Source organism: Silene latifolia, chromosome Y (assembly GCF_048544455.1).
Source record: "Silene latifolia isolate original U9 population chromosome Y, ASM4854445v1, whole genome shotgun sequence".
Classification (NCBI taxonomy): Eukaryota; Viridiplantae; Streptophyta; class Magnoliopsida; order Caryophyllales; family Caryophyllaceae; genus Silene; species Silene latifolia.
The window spans coordinates 397482418-397503122 of record NC_133538.1 but is presented as its reverse complement, the minus strand read 5'-3'; the positions used below and the strand labels follow the sequence as shown (position 1 = coordinate 397503122).

Below are 20705 nucleotides of genomic sequence, written 5' to 3'. Positions count from 1 at the left end.
TTAATTAAGAGCTATATATTTATCTTATTTCAATATTATAATTCACAAAACTTAAACCAATAGTATCGCTCGAAAAGTTACTCTTTTAAATGTTCAATCATGTACTTTGTATAACGTAGTAAAAAAAATGTTAAAAAGCGTATAATGCAATAGGGGGGGAGGTAGATGTTTGAAAGTGATCCACAAAAGATACATAAGATGTTATTACATTCATATGTGAATCGCTTTAGTTATGGTTCCATATAAGGTCCTTGTATATAAAACTAATTATTGTAATGATATTTACATAAACAGTTACATATGTGCACAAAAAAATGTGTATAAGTATAGATCAGTTTCTAACCACTTATTTGGTTGCCAACTTTATGAGTAGAAGAAGTTTTCATACCCTATATGTTTTACTCATTTGTTTGCCTTTAATTAATAACATCACAAAAAATAAAAATAAAAAGGTAAACAAATGATTGAGACAAAAGGAGTATAATTTGAAGTTCATATTCAACCAAACAACATTTGGTCAATTTACATAAATTACAAATTCATATATGAATTTAGTTTTAATGAGAATTCTATTTTATCATAATAAACGACACAGCTTTAGTATATTACTTTTAAACAACCCTCGACTCCTACCGCGAACCATAAACCCTTATTATTTTGTATTTATGATAGGATGTAATCTATTTGTAATTAGCCACATAATTATTTATGTAGTAGTCTTTGTAGAATAATTCTAATCAAAATTGAGCTTTTGTTAAACTATTTTGTGCCATGTCTCTCTTTTTTACTCCCAAATATATATTTACACAATGTATCATGAAAGCACAATATTTAATGATAAATATGAGTTCAATTAATTTACATTTCATAGCTGATCTTAAAGTTATGCGCCTATATATAGAATATCGCATTTTCTATACAAAAAGTCGCACTCCTTTCATCCGATCGATTTAATTGCTCCCTCACCCTTTTTAATTTATCTCGTCTATTAATAATTAATAATCCCCTTTATATTCTTTTTTTGAACGATTCGTCGGAGACTTCATACAAAAACACCAAAATTTACATGAATCCTCGCTTAGTTACCAGTTTGTTAATTAGATTTTAACCAAAAAAATGAATGCGGAACTAAGATCTGAGAGGATTAAAACGGTGAAGGCACTACACAATCAATTAAAATGGGACTATGTCAATCAGGAAATAGTTGGATATCAGATGAAAAGGCAAAATATATAAAACGTAGTGTTGTAATTGTGTTAGAAATTGTCTTCACGTAATCTCAAGCTTTATTATTATTAATGATCAACTTCTTGTGTTCTATGCTTATATAAACTCCAATAATACCGTGGTGGATACGATACCTTTTTCACTAATGTGTACGAAGTATATCTAAGTAAATAGCTTCTAATTTATTTCATTCAAGTATTAAAGTAATTTCAAAAGGCGGACTTGTCAATATGACTTGAAAAATCAAATTTTAATAAGAGTGTATCATTACTGCAAGTGAAAGGAAGTGTTTCCTGGTCTAGTGCAAATAACTAAATAAACATGTGAATCGTAAATTTTAGAAATACCTATTTACTCATAGTTGGTACATTATTCCAAAGCTATCATCACTATATCAAACTATCATTAGATCTGCAAATAATTTGACACGATTAAATTCAAGTAATGATAAATCAAATGAAAAACACATCCAATGACATCGAGATATTACGCACACATATCCATAATGACTCTCAATATAAACTAACATGTATGCCTAGCAATTTGGACGGGGGCATTAGGCATATATATACACATATATATATATATATATATATATATATATATATATATATATATATATATATATATATATATATATATATATATATATATATATATGAAAACCATGGGAACTAATTTAACGGTGAGATGAAGAGTGATTAAACATATTCTAATTTTTTAAACCGTCGCACCCCCAAACTCTCAAGACTCGTTCATTTTTCCAAATTTGCTTTCTCTCTCATATTCTTTCTCTAGCTTCGACAAATTCTAGCTCTTCTTTCTTTTCTTTCGATCGCCACAAACATTTCGATCAAACTCATATTCTTTCTTTTCGTTCAATCATCAAACATTCCGATCAAGCTCTTCGACGATCAAAATCTTCCACGCTTTTTCAAGCAATGGATCCTGGTAATAAGACGAGGTAAACTTTCAATATTGATGATTATTTTTTGCGAAATTAGGGTTTATGAATTGAGATTGTTCAAAGCCTCAATCACAGTTGCCTGTGACTTTTTATATATCATGTGCTTTGTATTTGTATTTGTATGTGATGGCTGTAGCACAGGCTGTCAGAGAATTTTTCTGATGAATTACGGTGGTGCTCTTATGCTATTACATTTTTGTACCTCGTTAGCATCCCAGACCACTTATATGAGATATATACATGATTGCATTGTGTAAAGGCTGGGATGGTTTAATACGTGTATGTGACCTTTCTAAAACACACAAATTTAGGTCATTTTCTGCAGAACCATCAAAATATTAAATTTAAGGTCAATTAGATCTAGTAGAAGGTCAGATAATTTTCAATAAGTATAGTTTCTTCATGTCCGTAGTTCCATCTTTACTATAATTATTTTAAACTTTATTTCCTGACCTCTTGAGTGATAGGGATGATTCTTTGTTTGAATTATCACAGGTAACATTGCAAATTATTTGAAACTTAAGGAAGTTGATTCCCTGTATCTTCCAGTTCCCTTGAATTTCATTTTTATTGGATTTGAAGGGAAAGGAAACCAAGGTAGTTATTGTCTACTGTATTTTTGCCTACATGGTTGACTATGTGTTCAAGCCAATAGTTATTATGGCGTTTCCTGATTTTTGTTGTTTAAATGTCAGATTTCATGCTACAAACTGAAGAACTTGAGCGATGGTTTGCAAATATTGATCACCTCTTTGAACATACTCGGATCCCATAGATTAAAGAAGTACGGAACCCATTTCACAATATAAAATCATCATTTTCCTACATTGAGTCATGTTAACTACAAGTAATAGCTTTGTTATGTATTATGTTCTAATTTAACTTATTTGTAATCTTGCTCACACAAATATGTCACTTCTTTCGATAGAGACTAATATGCACTGAAACATGGGAGCTCTGAGTTGTTTAATGCAGTTTTTCTGTTCATGCAATACAAATGAATGAAAAAGTGACCTCTCTGTTTGAGCAAGCCATTGCTGTCTTATCCCGAAAGGAAGATGTGTCACTGACCGGGTATACTCTGTTACATCCTTTCTTGTGTGTGATATACACTGATGTTTCCAATGTATGTTACCCTTAGCACGTGACTGTTTATAAGATGTAAATCATAGTAAGCTTGTAAGCTCAAGTGCTCAAACTCTATTCTTTCTCATGAGGCAATGGTTGATATAATGTAAAACAAGCATCTGCAACTAGTTATCTCTCACTTTAGAACCAACTTCTGCAATTTGAGTTTCTTACATGGATTTTTGGATGTGTTGTTTTATAGAGTAGTTTTTTTTAAGACATTTTATTTTCATGAAATAAGATTCTATGTGCGTGAAATAAGGTTCATTGTTCATGAAATAAGGTTCTATGTACATAAAATAAGTGTTAAATGGTATGAAATAAAATTATATGTGTATGAAATAAGGTTCTATGTGAATGAAATAAGGTTCTATGTGCATGAAAAAGTTATTCAATTGCATCAGTTGGTTAATTATATTATGGTATTAACTACTGTTGGTTAAGGACATTAATTTTATATAGGCATGAAATAAGATTCTATGTACATAAAATAAGGTTCTATGTGCAAGAAATAAAGTTATATGTGCGTGAAATAAGTGTGAAATATAATTATATGTGCAGGAAATAAGGTTCTATGTGCAGGAAATAAGGTTCTATGTACATTAAAAAGTTCTTCAGTTGCATCAGTTGGTTATATTATGATACTAATTACTGTTGATAAAGGACGTTAATTTTATATGGGCATGAAATAAGATTCTATGTGCATGAAATAAGCTTCTATGTACATGAAATAAGGGAAATGACTATGGAGGAAATTTAATATATATATCGGTCTTTTTATGTAACTACAAGGCATTTTAGTGTATCTCTTATATATCTTACTAATATGTGAGAAACATTTCAGTGTCCTTATATCAGTTATTTAGGCTGCCATAATATGATTCGCCCGTTATTTCATATTCGTATTTGTTTGGCGTTTTTTAAAGGCTATTAGCTCAATGGTAGAGCAATGTGCAAATTATGCACAAAGGTATGGGTTCGAGTCCCATATAGCCTATTAAATCGTAAATTCAATGACATGAACGTGTCATAATGCAAGCAATACAATTCAATTATTTGGGACGATATAATCATATTCATGCAATGGCGCGCTGACCTTGATCAGACTCAAGCGAGACGCAACAATATCAATGAGCCCTTGAAATAGCTTTGCAATTATCAGAAGTTCAATACAAGCAATTCAAAGAGTAGCATATCTACCAAAACTATTATCATACATGTCATATACTTGAATTAAATGGGATTACCAATTACACTATTTTTCATTATTAAGAGTAAAAGAAAGATTTGGTATTTCATGGCCAATATGGGAGTCGAACCCACATTTTGTGCATTGCACAATGCTCTCCCATTTGAGCTAGTTGGCTTTCAAAATAAGTAAAGCATAGAAGAAAGAAGAGCTCAGGTAGTTTACTCTAAAAGCAACGACATCAAGAAAGTGACAACAAAATATTTTGGATTCTTTTTTTACATATGAAGCAGGCAGGAGAGCCAGGTAATTGCTTTCGGACTCCAATTAATAATGATGGTTATATTCCTGAAGTAAGCCTATAACTTGTCGCAAACGGACGACAGTTTTTAGCAGGCACTATTTATGGAACAACTTCAACTAAATCACAATTATGACACCCATCATGGAAGTTAACACCCATATGTGAATAATTTTCACCAATCTTCAAGTTAGCCGTGACTAGCCTTATGACAGGCACTCGTGTTTGAGACATAAGAATCAAGTTATAAAAGTTTCAAACAAAATTCTAAAGCAATTTCTATGAAGGTTTTATTAATGTACCATGAAATGCTGCTCTAAGAAGTTAGAATTGCATTAGTGAGTCAGCTTAACACGAATAACCGACTCGACTTTGAAAGCCCAAGTTTTTAACATAAAATTACAGTTTGTCAAGCATGCATTCAAGCAAAGAGATAAATTGAGTGCTTACCACACAATATTTAGCCGACACATAAGATGGTCGCATTACTACTGTGAAAGACGGAACATCAAATTGATAGGAATTAATCATCTTGATATGTAATTGATCGAGAGTACCAAATTTCCTTATGTATTCTCTCACTAAAGCACCCATCCCTTTTTCTACACCAAAAAAAGAAAACATTACACATTTGATTCATCCCACAAATGATAAAAAACCAGTATTTCTGAAATGACTGTCAAATGATGGATTTGGCCATCTCGACTTTAAATGAAGCGTTCAAAGTATCATAGCCATATTCAAAACTTGAATACTTGACATAATACATGACAAGAAAAGATAAAAATGCACCTTTTGATGAAGAAATAGGTGCATCAGAATTTATCTTAGCCTTACTTTTTCTCTCTTTCTTCCGGACTTCCTAGTTTCATAACGATCAAGAGGGTACTCAATCTCACAAGCAGTCATGTCGCAAATATACACATTGAACTGAGACTTTTTTTCATATGTAAACATCAAGAAATGTCCACAACGTATTGAACAAAAGTTCACAACTTAATGCCAACCATCACTAAACCATGCCCTGCCATTTTCTTTCAGCAACTCAACTTCCCATGTCTCGCCTGTCGGAATTTTGAGGCTTACAACATCGAATGGATCACTCCCACGGTTTGTCAAAAACTTATTCGGAAATGCCTGATACAATTTTAGTCCCAATGTTACTATATACGGAGTATGGTATACAATAAAGATAAAAAATTTTAGTCCCAATGTTATTATGCACGGAGTATGTTATGCAAATATGCAATAAAGAACGGAATTTTTGGGGCAGCGAACTAATAATGAGATATAATCCCCGGTTATCTTGAAAAAAATAGACAATTTCAACTAAAAGACACCACAACGATAACGAAACCGAAGAATGTAGATGAAAATACATCATATTTATACAATTCATCATTAACATCAATGAAAATGGAAAGGGATAAAGATGTAGGACTGTAAGTTTAATACGGAGTATTAATTTACGAACGTCGTGTCAAGGCTGAAGAATTATCTTGAAGAAGCTTGGAAAATTAGGAGTAAGATCATCAACAGGCATAAACTCTTGATTTCAATATGTGAAAAGCTAACGAACTAACAAATTCGAAACAATTGATGTAATTTATGAATTTCCCCCAACCCTAATTTCAATTCAAAACCCCAATTATATGTGTACAAACTCGAATCAACAATTCGTCAACCCTAATTTGTTGACGAATTAACAAATTCAAAACACATAAAGTCGAAATTAAGGGAAATTAATAGAGAAATTATACAAACCTCATTGAATTTTGATGTACAGTGAAGTATAGTTCGATTTACGTCACAATTGAAGAAGGAAGTTAGAGATTTTTGAAGTTTGTTCTTCAATTTTAGGAAACAGTTTGATGATAGGGATAAAGAGAGTAATGGGAGAGAAAACGTAATTTGGTTAAATGACATTGGTAGGATCTCAGGCATTCATTTGTCTAAGATCTAAGGGCTGTGAATGGTTGTCACGGTTCTCATTATATTGGAGGTTCTCACCGGATCCTGACCCTATATATATATATATACACACAAATTGTGTGTTAGAGTTTGATTGCAATGAGGTTGCCGGTAGTAGAGTTTTACATTACGTTCGTCTCCAATATGTCGATAATATTATATTTTATTTAATCATCAAGGTTTTTATATATATATATATATTATATTATTTTTAAATTGTAAAGTCTTTCGTGAAAGTTGGACTCTCTGTGATCGCTCTAAAAAAACTTACTTTAATAATATAGATAGATAGATAGATAGATATTGATACAATAATCGATGGCTGGTTTCCTACAAATCAATAGGGGTATTCAATAAGGTTTTTCACAAGCAATTGAACAAGTCTCTAATTTCGACACTTTTAAAAAAGAAACTTAACTATAATACTATATATATTGGGAGCAAGACCAGATTATTAGATCATAATACTATACAATATAATCGCTAACCAAAATACAGCGTCATATTCTTTGCCTGTTGTCAACTCGCGTCTTTTTGGAAGCGGGGTCAGATTGTACATTTAAAGAGTTTGATTCTATCTGAAGCAAGGAAAACAAAAGTGTAAATATCAAAATAATTTTTCCAAATAAATGGAATTGACAAAATCAGGGTTACTAAATGAACTCGCCTTGTCCAGCTTTGCTCTCGCCATTCTAACTGTTTCATTCATCGACTGCGACTGGAAGTAATCCTGAAAATCATCTCACATATATAAAATGTAGAATGTTGGAGAGTCCCATGGTCGAGAAACTCAAATGAGACTGTTGTATGCATACAATAAACCCATTTCATATCATATACGGTGTACCTTATGTCAGACAAATTACCTGGTCAGAGGACACTCGAGTCATTGGCGGATAATCAACATGAGACAGATGATCCGTAGAAGTCCTGACATGAATGAACACCTTCTAGCTGATACCATCACAAAGATTTATGATGGAAAAGAAAAAAACCAAAAAAATGTGAAAAGGAATACCGTTTTAGCTTTTGATCGAGTTCCTGAGGAATCTGTGGCACAACTCCATGTGTTAAACTATAACCCCTCGCACGTTCATATCGCATGTCGTTACCTTTTGATTTGCCAGCTGAGATTACGTTTAGAATCACATAAGAATCAAGAAGAATATAAGGGAGTGAGGGTGAGGCATACTTGTAAGTTGTATGAGTGGTAGTCACAAATGTTCCAATGTTAAATAAAATGATAATTAAACCTAGAGGACATAAGATCAAATTCAAAATGCTTACGCTCTAATCTCATGCAAGCTTCCTTTATCCTGCCTTCCAATTTCTCCTGGGTGTCAGACATGCTCTCGTACTCAGATGCATATGACACCTGCAGCCGATTTCCAAGGAAAACAGACTCATCTAGTTTTCTTTTTGCAAACCTATAGCAAGCACGATAAATCACTAAATTTTCATTTCGAACCAATTCTACCCTTCATACATCATGATATCGAATGAAAAAAATCCAGTCTCATACTTTAGAAGAAAGAGTTAGGCACATGTGTGGTTACTTACCTTGCATTGGAAATATGGCGAAATTTGATCCAATAAACACCAGTGAATGCCTCGCATTCTTCCGCATCCATAGGTTTACACCTACATAAGAAGAGGCATAGTTAGATAGCTAAGCAACCTTTACCGTGCTTCTACCTGATACAAGTGTGATGAAGGACATGGTTGCAGGGGGCAAGGCTCTAACTCGGAACTAAGTAAAATAACTACCCGTCTTCGAAGCAGCATGTCAGTTAATTATTTAGTAGTTTAGTCAAATAAAACTAATCGTAAGATTAGATTAATTAGCTGTTAGAATAATCTTAGTTATTAAAGTTAAAAATTTTAATTGTTGATTAGGTTGGTTAGGAACGTTTTTTAGCAGTAGACGTATTAGCTATAAATAGCATCAGCTTGTATCTCGGTGAGTGATCATAAGAAAAAAAACGCAGCTTTTTGTGCAACCCGGATTCGACGAGCTTTCGATCCAACTTTGTTAGTGTTTGACGCGTCTCAAGCAATGACCTGAATTATAGTCAATAGGTCTTGACTACAATTCACCATTGTTCGGATTATAGGTGGAAAAACGCAGCTTTTTGTGCAACCCGAATTCGACGAGCTTTCGATCCAGATTCAACTTTGTTACTGTTTGACGTGTCTCAAGCAATAACCTGAATTATAGTCAATAGGTCTTGACTACAATTCACCATTGTTCGGATTATAGGTCTAATCCGAGCAAATATTCCTTTTGTGTTTGTTATTTACTGTTAGATTGCCATGCTTATCACGTGACAAGTTTCAAGCTTGTTAAAGTTCGTTAAGCTTCCACTACTCGTATCATTAGTGGTATCAGAGCTTCGGCTATTGATCCTTAACGATATGGATTTTAACAATCCTGAATTTATAAATAGCGTCCGTAGGGCGTTGGAGAGTATTCATAAGGCTAATCCACGGCGGCAGCCACGGCGAGGTGAACCACCCAAAGTTTGTTGGCGGAACTGATCCGGAAGACTACTTGGATTGGGAACAGAAGATAGACCGGATGTTCGACTTTAAAGACTTAAAGGACGAGAAGCGTTGCAAGTATGCTATACTCAAGCTTAGTCGAGGAACATCTCTTTGGTTCGAGAATCTGAAATCCTAGAGGGCACGGTCAGGCAAGGCGAAAATCACTTCTCGGGACTCTTTGAAACATAAATTAAGAAAAAGGTATGTACCCACTACTCATAGATTGGACTTATATCGAAAGATAGCGGATCTGACGCAAGGAAAGTTGAGCATGGGGGAGTATATAAATGAGTTCGAGAAGTTGGCTATGATGCGAGAGTTGGAGGAAAACGAGGAGCTGAAGATGGCACGATTTTTGCGGAGTTTAAATCGAAACATTGCTCACACTGTGATTTTGATACTCATTGTGGTTTGAGTTTAAAAGTTGAAGCACAGGAGCAGGGCAGGGCAAAGTGACACAAATCGTTAACTTGGTCAAAAAACGACACATTGGAAGCAAGTGTTTCGAATTCAAGCACCAACACGGCTATTGTACGGGTAATCACTCCAGTAGCAGCCCCTACGGCGTCAAAAACAGTTGCACCTCCAAGAGAACAAAGTCTAATGAAGGTTCGTTGTTTTAAATGTCAAGGTTTTGGGCATTACCAAAACACTTGTCCTAATAAACGAAACATCACTTTGCGTGAAGCGATTTCTGTTCAGGATGAATTAATGGAAGAGGAGGCAGCAGGTGGAATTTTCACATTCAAGAAGGTTGAGGAGGAAGAGGAGAGCGTGGAGATTTATGAGGCGCCTATTTACAACACGGCCTTGGTTGTTCGTTCCTTACAAGCTATACCAGAGCCTGTTATTAGCGCGGAACAACGAAATCAACTCTTCTATACAAAGTGTCAGGTAAATGATCGTTGGTGTAGCCTGATTATCGATGGCGGAAGTTATACCAACGCAGCTTCAAGTGAGATGGTGTCTAAACTGTCTTTACCAACCACGGCTCATCCAAAGCCTTATGCTTTATATTGGCTCGATGACGGAAGCAAGGTGAAGGTATCAAGGCAAGTTCAAGTGGGTTTGACGATGGGATCATACCAGGATAGGTTTTGTGCGATTCCACACCAATGGAAGCTTGTCACATTCTTTTAGGTCGTCCCTGGCAGTTCGATCATGATGTAGTGCACGAGGTAGGAGCAATGGGTATGAGCTACTAGATAAAGGAAAGAAGGTCATCTTGAAGCCTATGACACCCGAGGCAGACCGTAATATGCATTCTGACCCGGGAAAAAAACCGAGTCTGACATTACTGACAATGGAGGATGAAATTGAACCATTGATGGACGAGGAGATAAAGTTTGAAAATGTCAACGGTATTACTTCTGCTTAATATTATACCAGAGCAGGAAGAATGATAAAAACCCATTAGGTTCCTACTTGGTTCGAGCTTTCACAGTGGAGAGTGATACAATGGTTAAAAGACCGTCTTATCAATTCGGTTTTGTCTACATGGTTGCTGAGAAAATTTCAAGACTTGTGCACGGAGGGTAGAAGGGTGACTGGCACAAGGGAAGATTGAAAATAAAAGGGGTGAAATCAAGAATGGTTCAACAACGTGTTCAAAATTGTTGCTAATATTCGTCATCAGTTATGCACCGATATCTGTCAGATTAGTCTTTGATCCCGGTGGGTTGGGTCTTCAAGAATTGAGGACAATTCCTTCTCAAGGGGGAGGGGATGATACAAGTGTGATGAAGGACATAGTTGTAGGGGGCAAGGCTCTAACTCATACTAAGTAAAATAACTACCCGTCTTTGAAGCAGCATGTCAGTTAATTATTTAGTAGTTTAGTCAAATAAAATTGATCCCAAGATTAGATTAATCTTAGTTATTGAAGGTAATTATTTTAATTGTTGATTAGGAGTCCTAAGTAGGACGTTTTTTTAGCAGTAGGACGTTTTATACGTCAATTAGGAGTTCGTTTTTAATTAGCTATAAATAGCATCAACTTGTACCTCAGTTAGGTATTGAGTGATAATAAGAAAAAAAAACGCAGCTTTTTGTGCAACCCGGATTCGACGAGCTTTCGATCCAACTTTGTTACTGTTGGAAGCGTCAAGCAATAACCTGAATTATAATAGGTCTTGACTACAATTCACCCTTGTTCGGATTATAGGTCTAATCCGAGCAAATATTCCTTTTTGTGTTTGTTATTTACTGTTAGATTGTCATGCTTATCACGTGACAAGTTTCAAGCTTGTTAAAGTTCGGTAAGCTTCCGCTACTCGTATCACTACCATAGCTTCTAATTTTGACACCAAGAGAGTAAAGGCTCGAATTGTGTTTCCGACAAAATGCTACGTGTTAATCCTTGATGGGATGAACTACAGGGGGGACAATAGCATAAAACTCAAGGCATAAATAAAAGTAGGGACAAGAGTTTGGCTATGAATTGTGAATGAAAATCACAATCAACCATCTTCTTCTCTCGGTCTGTTTCTCCTCTCCTCCCCCATATTCCTTATTATTTTGCTACAATCCCAAGCGGTCATCTCCATTCTCCATCGTAACTCTCAACAGATTCTAGTAATTGCAACCTATCACAATTGGCATAATTGAGCAGTTGCATCCAGGGTTACCTAATTCGCTCGTCCCCTCCGAATTGCGAATTAATTCGAACGAATTAATTTGCAATTTATTTTCATCTTAATTCGTCCCAATTCGCGAATTATTCGCTAAGATGAGCGAATTATATGATTATGCTAAAAACAAAAAAAAATCAGGAAAAATTGAAGTATAGACAAGATACCTAGTGATTTTGAAGTTTGAACTTTGAAGCCAAGCACAATGATTTGATTCACTATTGTAGATTTGTAGATTTAGCTTTAATTTGATTTTGATTTCTGACAAAAAGATGATTTTTTTTAGCTTTGTTGATATAAAAGGATAATCTTTTGCGGGTGGATTAAACAATTACCGAATTTTAAAATAATGTAATTCGCTAAATTGAGCGAATCGCGAATTAGAATTAAGAAAGTGAATTGAACGAATTGCGAATCCGGTAACCCTGGTTGCATTAATGGTATCAGACTTTTGATCCTCCAGCCTGTGATATGGAGCTTCCCGATGAAATCACATCCCTCCCCGTGGGAATGCAAAAGTTGACTGCTGGGGCCACAAAATTAGTATAGTACTTGCTAGGAGTGCACAAGCGACCTTTCATATGAGTAAATTGCCACTGAATTGTATTCGTGCTCTGATGTTAGATCACATTGTCTCTGTTGAGAATATTCTCACCAAATGTTGTTTGTTATCCAGTTCAAAGTCAGGGGTCGATCCAAAGTCTCCAAATAATGTTGGTTCTTGTACACACCAGCTGTCTGACCACTCCTACTGCGAAATCTTGCTTAAATCACTTTCAAATGGCTGGACTAAATCTCCCTTTTATCCACAAACTTCCAGTTTCAAGTTCATACAAAACCTACCAAATTCCCAAACCTCTAATTTCAGTTGCAAATTCTAGTTAGTTTGTAATAATTAAAAATTCACCAGGAATATGCAACTTCCTCTCTGATATAGCTCTATATCTTCTTGCACATTGATAATTAATCCATTAGCATAGAAACAACAGTCAATGAAATCACTACATCAGTATACTCTTGCCAACTGATTAACTACATTTTTCTTCTAAATCCATGAAGCGGCGATTTCACATCAGACATGACATACAGTTTAAAACTGTCTCTACCTAAAACGAAAAGGCAGCGCACACTAACCCATGGAGTAAAGACAACACCATAATAGCCTAATGCCTCAAATGGTGTTGCCTATTACGAGTACTTGATAGAAGGAATGGGATGTAGTGATCCATCTCTTACAAACAAAATTGGTTGCAGAAGCTCATTGATCGACTATTAATTGACAAAAGACGAGACCCAGATACGCGCTTTTTGGTCAGTTTCTGATATATAAATCCAATAAATAGTGCTTGTCCATTTATATAAAAGAACAAAAATGGAGAAACATACTCTTCAACTAGGCCATAAGTTGCAAACAGGTTTTTTAATTCTTCACCACAACCCTAGCCCAATGCTGGTACATTTCTCACAATCATATACCTGCAGTAATTGATAATTAATTAACTAATCCCTATAAAAACTAGTGGTACATGTTGAAATCGATATAAAATTAAAAAGGAGAATTAAAGACGCAAACTTTGATTCATCACAAACAGTATAAACACGAACTGCTGGAGATTCATCGTGGTATCTCGCCATTTATTTACGGCAAACAAAAACAAACACAGAAAGAAACAAAACAAGAATTAGAGCAAGTTTGGAAGTTGTATGAATATAAGAATGACTAAAAAGAAGCGAATGGGTAGGATTGAATTAAATTACTTGAGCAATGGAACAACCAACTCCTTATTTTACGCAAATCACAAGCTTGTGATAGTAGTGTTTTGTGTCGCTCTATGTTATCACCCTCATATCTTTTAATATGGGTCTTTAGGTTTGTTTATCCTAATAATCAATAATTGGTTATGATGTAGTAACTTGTCTATTTTACCTCAGTTTTATACTTGATTTTGAGGCATGGAACCCGAGGGTCGAGAAGAACCTTTCCACGATCAAGACATGGCGCAAGCACCTCACATATGGCCAAATATCTAGCTAGGAGAAGTAAAGAGTGAAGATGAGAAGAATTGAGAGCAATTGAAGAGGTCAATAAGCAAAGGAATTAAGAATTCCAAATGCGAGCTTAGGCGCAGCCTCCGCAAATGCCCGATTGCGCAGGCAAGAGCAAATTTGGCGCAGCTCTATTTTACGGGGCTTTCTAATCCGCATTTGGACTTCTTAAGTGATGATCTTTTTAGGTTTCCGTGAAGCCATATATATACCCAAGATTTGAAGACCTCAAGGACATCTTAGAACATCATCTAATCTCATATAATCTCACACACTCTCATCATTAGGGTTTGGAATCTTGTAACATTTTAGAAGACTTTTTCTACAAAAGTTGTAATCTTTCTTTGTTATTTGGGTTTTATGAAGACTATGGAAGCCTAATCTTCCACTACTTGGTGTAATCCATTTCAAGCTTTCATCTTTATCATTGTATTGACTCTCTAATCTCTACTCTTTCATTTATTTCAATTTCTATGTTTGATTGTCATGATGAATGTCTTGTTGTGAGAAGTAATTACCCTTGCCTCTATAACACTCATCTATTGCTTGAATGTTGCAAAGTTTCTTACTTTTGTGATGTTTTGTTGCAGCAACTCATATTGTTGTTATCTTGATTAAAATTATCAACTTTTTTGAGTAAAAATTGAATATGTCATTGGGTTTGTTAGCTTAGACATACTCTTGTGATATTCCATTTACTTTCTTCCTGGTTTTGCTCTTCATGCTTTTGGCTACAATTCATACATTGTTTAATGTTAGAATTCGTAGTTTAAGTAGAATTATCATTATTGGCTTAGATAGTGGTAATCATTTGCTTGAGGTTTGTTGTTGGGTAAATGAATTTAGAGAGGAAAGAGTCATACTTTGAGAAAAGGTGGAACATGTAGGATTATACCAAGTTTTCTCTCATATTATTGTTGTTTGCATACCAAGTGTTTGTTACTTTGTTTCATAAGCAAAAATCATATCTTTTTCATCTTGTTACTTGTTTCATCCATGCCAATTCTCCTCTTATGTGTTTTCAATTGTTGTCCATTGTTAATATTCATAGTTTGTGCATAGTCTTGTGTTTTGTTCATTGTCATTAGTTTAATTCAAGATTTAGTCTCAATCCCTTCTCTTGGGTTCGACCCTTACTTCCCTTTACTACTATTTTTAATTGCATAGTGTAAAGTCAAGTTTGGTTTATAAATTTCTAATTTGGTAGTTTAATTCTAGTATTTAGCGACCTAGTCTTTTCTCCTACCAAATTTTAGCGCCGTTGCCGGGGAAGGGGAACATAGCTAAAAGCTTGAGTTGTGAAATACATGTTTAGTTGTTTTTATCTTCTTCTTGTTGTTAGAGATAAGTGGAAGTTCTAATTTATTTTGTGTAGTGTCAAAGTTTATGCCTAGTTCCCCACAAGGTGGTGAATTCACTCCCGTGGAATAAGACTCATTCGGGGCATACTCTTGGTTGTTCACAAATCCGTGGTATCAAAGATCACAAAGGGGAGACCAATTTGAAGAAGAAACCTTTGAACCACTTTCGGTAGACCCCATTGAAGTAGAATACCCTCCAATGGCGAATGATACTAGAACTATTAGGGAGCTCTGGGCAAGGAATTATGACACTCAACCTCTTTTCATAGCCTACCCACCCATGGGGGCTAATGCAAATTTTGAATTAAAAGGCTACTTCATCCACAGCCTTCCAATGTTCCATGGATATGCGGGAGATGACCCAAATCGCCATCTTTCCGAATTTCATATGATGTGTGAAGGGGCAATTCCCAATGGTGTCACGGAAGATCAATTTAAGTTGAGAGCCTTCCCATTTTCACTACAAGACGCGGCAAAAGATTGGTTGTTTTACCTTCAACCGGGTACAATCCATAGTTGGAAGGACATGAAAGCGGCTTTTCTTAAGAAATACTACCCCGACTCAAGACATAACCATGAAAAGAAAGCCATCACTTCTCTGGAGCAAGATGCAAGTGAGAGCTTGTATGAGTATTGGGAGAGATTCAAGAAATTGGTTGCTCAATGTCCCTACCATGGTCTTAGTGGTGATGACCATTTGGTCAAATTTTGTGATGGTCTTACCCAACAATATCAAATCATGGTAAATTCTGCTACGGGTGTTGGGGTTGACAACTATTCCGTGGCGGAGGCAAATGAGATAATAAAAAGGTTGGACGCTAGCACAAGGAACTATGGAAGAAGTCGGGGATCGAAGACTATTAACTCCATTGAGACACCCTCTTCTTCCAACAATAAGCTTGAGAAAACCGTGGATGAGCTTACAAGAATGGTATCTCAACTAGTGGGAAATAATCAAGAAGGAGCACAAGGGTCTAACGTGGAGTGCACCTATTATCAAGGTCCACACCCAATGGAAACTTGTCCCATCATGGAAGAACAAGGGATAAGCAAGGAAAATGTGAGTGCCATGATGCATGGTCAATATAACTCTAGGAACCCCAATGGGGGAGGGTATTACAAGTATGATCCGAGCGGCAACACTTACAACATTGGGTCAAGGGACAACGCCAACCTTTCTTGGGGAGGGGATACCTCAAGAAGCTTTCAAAATGGCCAATTAAATCACTTGAGGAACTCCAACTCACAAGGTCAAAGCACAAATTATCAAAGAAACAACAATCTTCAACAAGTAAAAGGAGGATCCTTCCAATTTGGTAACCAAGGTAACCACAAAAATTTTCAAGGTGGAGGATCCTTCTCTCAAGGAGATGAAGATTTATCTACCAAGAAGATGTTCAAGATGCTTATGAAAGGTAAACCGAGATAATCAAGAGGTTTGACAAGATGGATGCGGATAAAATCTCAAGTGATGCAAGGGCGAAGAATTTTGAGATCCAACTTGGCCAACTTGCACAAGAAATGGCCAAGAACAATCAAAGGAACTCCAACTCAATCCCTCTACAACATTTCCTCCAAAGGAAAATGCTAGTGCAATGACATTGAGGAAGGGGAGAACTCTAGAATCTCTCCCAAAGAAGAAGAGAAAGACAAAGTCACATGAGAGGGTCATTAACATTGAAGAGCAAATTGAAGAAGAGATTGTGATTGAAGAAGAGAAAGGGACACCCTCAAAGGCTAATGGGGAAGAAGAGGTGAATCCTTTGAGCAAGGACAAAGGAAAGAAAGAAAGCACCAACACCAATGATCAAATTGAGGAGATCGAAAGAGAGTGTGTTGAACCGGAGGTACCATTTCCTAGTGCCCTCACAAATCCCAAGAAGTTTGATAAAGACTCCGATCTTTATGAAACTTTTAGGAAATGTGAGGTCAACATCCCTCTTTTTACTATCATTAAATCCGTGCATAGGTATGCAAAGTTTCTCAAAGAACTTTGCACCCCTAAACGGAAGCCAAGGAAAGGAATTGAAAGACTCACCGTTAGTAGGCATGTCTCGGCAATTTTCAAACTAAATCTTCCCAAAAAGTGTGATGATTCGGGCATGCTAACTATACCGTGCTCAATTGGAGGCAAAGCTTTTGCTAGAGCTATGCTAGACTCGGGGTATTTTATAAATGTTATGCCTTACTCCGTTTATGAGACCTTAGAATTGCCTCCCTTGTTTAAGACTAATGTTGTGATCCAATTAGCGGACCGTTCTACGATTCACCCAAAAGGCCTTGTAGAAGATGTGCTAGTGGAGGTTGACAAGTTCATGTTTCCGGTCGACTTTTATGTTTTAGACATGGAACCGGACTCTAAGGCTACACCCCTTTTGCTAGGGAGACATTTCATGAGAACCTCTAAAACAAAGCTTGACATGTATGATGGAAATTTAACCATGGAATTTGAAGGGAAAATTGTGAGGTACAATGTGTATGAGACAATGAAAAAGACCTATGATTTGAGCTTTTGTTACTTTCTTGATGTAATCGAACCATTGGCAAATCGAGCTTACCAATTATGTCATAGGGACCCACTTGAAGTGGCCCTTACTAACAATGTCGAGAAGGAAGGTTTACGGTTTTTGTTGTCTCATGATGTGCAGGAAAGTATAGAAGCATTGGAGGAAAAAGAACCATTAGAGGAAGCTAAGGAGGAAGAAGAAATAAAAGAAATTGAGGAGCAAATGCCGAGCAAGTGCGCAGGCTGCGCAACCACAGGGCGCAGCCTGCGCAGCTTCCAGCTCCGTAGAAGCTTGTTTTTCTTCTTCTCCTAATGATTACCAATCCAAATTCCTTCCCCTAGAGGCCTCCCTTGAAATACCACTCCCCTCCATTATAAAACCACCCACACCCAATCTAAAACCACTTCCCGACCACTTGAAGTATATTTTTCTTGGGGAAAACAACACCTTACCCCTCATAATCTCAAACCAACTTGAGGGTGACCAAAAGAAGAGATTGGTGGATGTATTGCAAAAATACAAGGGAGCTTTTAGGTGGAGCATTTCGGATCTTAAGGGGATAAGCCCAAGCATATGCATGCACAAGATCCGGTTGGAGGGAGAAGCAAAGCCGGTTAGGCAACCCCAAAGAAGATTGAACCCGCCAATGATAGAAGTCGTGAAAGAAGAGATAATCAAACTACTCCAAATGGGAATCATCTATCCCATTAGCGATTCTCAATGGGTAAGTCCTACTCAATGTGTACCGAAAAAGGGTGGGGTGACGGTAATCGAAGGCAAAGAGGGAGCTTTAATTCCCATTCAGATTCAAACCGGGTGGAAAGTTTGCATCGATTATTGCCGCCTTAATGCCCGGTATTTTCAAATCCCCATTCACCCGGAGGATCAATCCAAAACAACATTTACTTGCCCTTTTGGTACTTATGCTTACCGCCGCATGCCCTTTGGATTGTGCAATGCCCCCGGCATATTCCAACAGTGCATGATGAGCATCTTTTCGGATTATGTGGAGCGTATTTTGGAAGTCTTCATGGATAACTTCACCATCCATGGGGACTCATTTGACTCATGTCTAGACCACCTCGCTATGATACTATCACGGTGCATAGACTCTCACCTCATTTTAAATTCTGAAAAGTGTCACTTAATGGTGAGTAGCGGGATCGTGTTAGGACATATAGTGTCGCGAAGAGGGATTGAGGTGGATACGGCTAAGGTGGATGTGATTAAAACCTTGCCGTATCCATCTAATACTCGAGACGTGAGGTCGTTCTTGGGACACGCGGGCTTTTACCGAAGATTTATTAAAGATTTTTCCAAGATTGCTTACCCCTTGTGCAAGCTCTTGCACAAGGACGTGGAGTTTGTTTTTGATAATGCTTGTAGGGTGGCATTCGATTCTTTGAAAGAAAGGCTTGTGACGGCCCCAATAATTCAAGCTCCAAAATGGGACCTTCCCTTTGAAATCATGACCGATGCTAGTGATTATGCCATTGGCGCGGTTTTATGCCAAAGGGAGGGGAAGGTAGCCCATGTGATTCAATATGCTTCTTCGCTATTAAATGATGCTCAACGAAACTATACCACCACGGAGAAGGAATTCTTGGCGGTGGTGTATGCCATTGAAAATTTTTGAGCTTATCTCTTGGGTGCTAAGGTCATTATTTATACCGATCACAAATCCATAAGGTAACTCGTGGACAAGAAGGACACCAAGGCAAGGTTAATGAGGTGGGTTCTTTTGTTGAGCGAGTTTGATATCGAAATCAAAGACAAGCAAGGGAGTGCCAATGTGGTAGCTGACCATTTGAGTAGGCTTCACATTAATGAGGATCTAGTGAAGACCATGGGAGTAGTGGATCATAGCTTACCACATGAATCTTTATATGCTATGAAAGTCATTGAGCCATGGTATGCTAACCTTGTCAACTACATGGTGACTAGGAAGTTTCCCACATCCTTATCTTCTAGCCAACGCCACAAGTTGAGGAGTATTTCCCGCTACTTCATATGGGATGACCCCTACTTGTGGAAGATGTGCCAAGACAATATTATCCGCCGTTGCATTCCGGATGTGGAAATCCCCTCAATCCTCCAACATTGCCACGAGTACGCTTGTGGAGGGCACTTTGGTTCTCAAAGGACCGCCCGGAAGATCTTGGAATGTGGTTTCTATTGGCCTAGTATTTTCCGGGATGCCCAAGCTTATGTGAAGACTTGTGATCGGTGTCAAAGATATGGAAACATTTCTCGACGGCACGAGATACCCCAACAACCAATACTTTTTTGTGAAGTATTTGATGTTTGGGGGATCGACTTTATGGGTCCCTTTCCGAATTCAAGCGGGTTCCTTTACATCTTGCTTGTTGTTGACTATGTCTCAAAGTGGGTGGAGGCAATCCCCACAAGATTTTATTATGCCAAGACCGTGTTTAGCTTCATTCAAAGCTATATCTTCTCAAGATTTGGTTACCCTAAGGCTATATTAAGTGATCGGGGGACGCATTTTTGCAACCGGGTTATTCAAGGATTATTGAAGAAATATGGAGTCGTCCACAAGGTCTCCACCGCTTATCACCCTCAAACCAACGGGCAAGCGGAAGTATCTAATCGTGAGATTAAAGGAATGCTTGAGAAGACGGTGAACCCGGACCGGAAGGATTGGAGCAAACGGTTGGACGATGCATTATGGGCGTACCGCACGGCCTATAAGACTCCTATTGGCATGTCTCCATATCGTCTCATATATGGGAAACCATGCCATTTACCGGTGGAAGTTGAACATAAAGCTTATTGGGCCATCAAATCCTTCAATCAAAATGTGGATGAAGCGA

At 36.9% G+C, this 20705-nt stretch overlaps 1 protein-coding gene and 1 pseudogene across 1 annotated transcript; one reads left to right on the top strand and one right to left on the bottom strand.

The window, feature by feature from the left end:
* Positions 1–7283: 7283 nt before the first annotated feature.
* On the bottom strand, positions 7284–13623 carry LOC141634507 (uncharacterized; annotated as a pseudogene).
* A 1940-nt stretch (positions 13624–15563) lies between these two features.
* On the top strand, positions 15564–19507 carry LOC141632152 (uncharacterized). Its single transcript, XM_074444727.1, has 5 exons — positions 15564–16779; positions 17048–17211; positions 17593–17892; positions 18013–18104; positions 19258–19507. Exons 1-5 carry the CDS (start codon positions 15564–15566, stop codon positions 19505–19507), a joined length of 2022 nt encoding a protein of 673 aa, XP_074300828.1.
* Positions 19508–20705: the final 1198 nt, after the last annotated feature.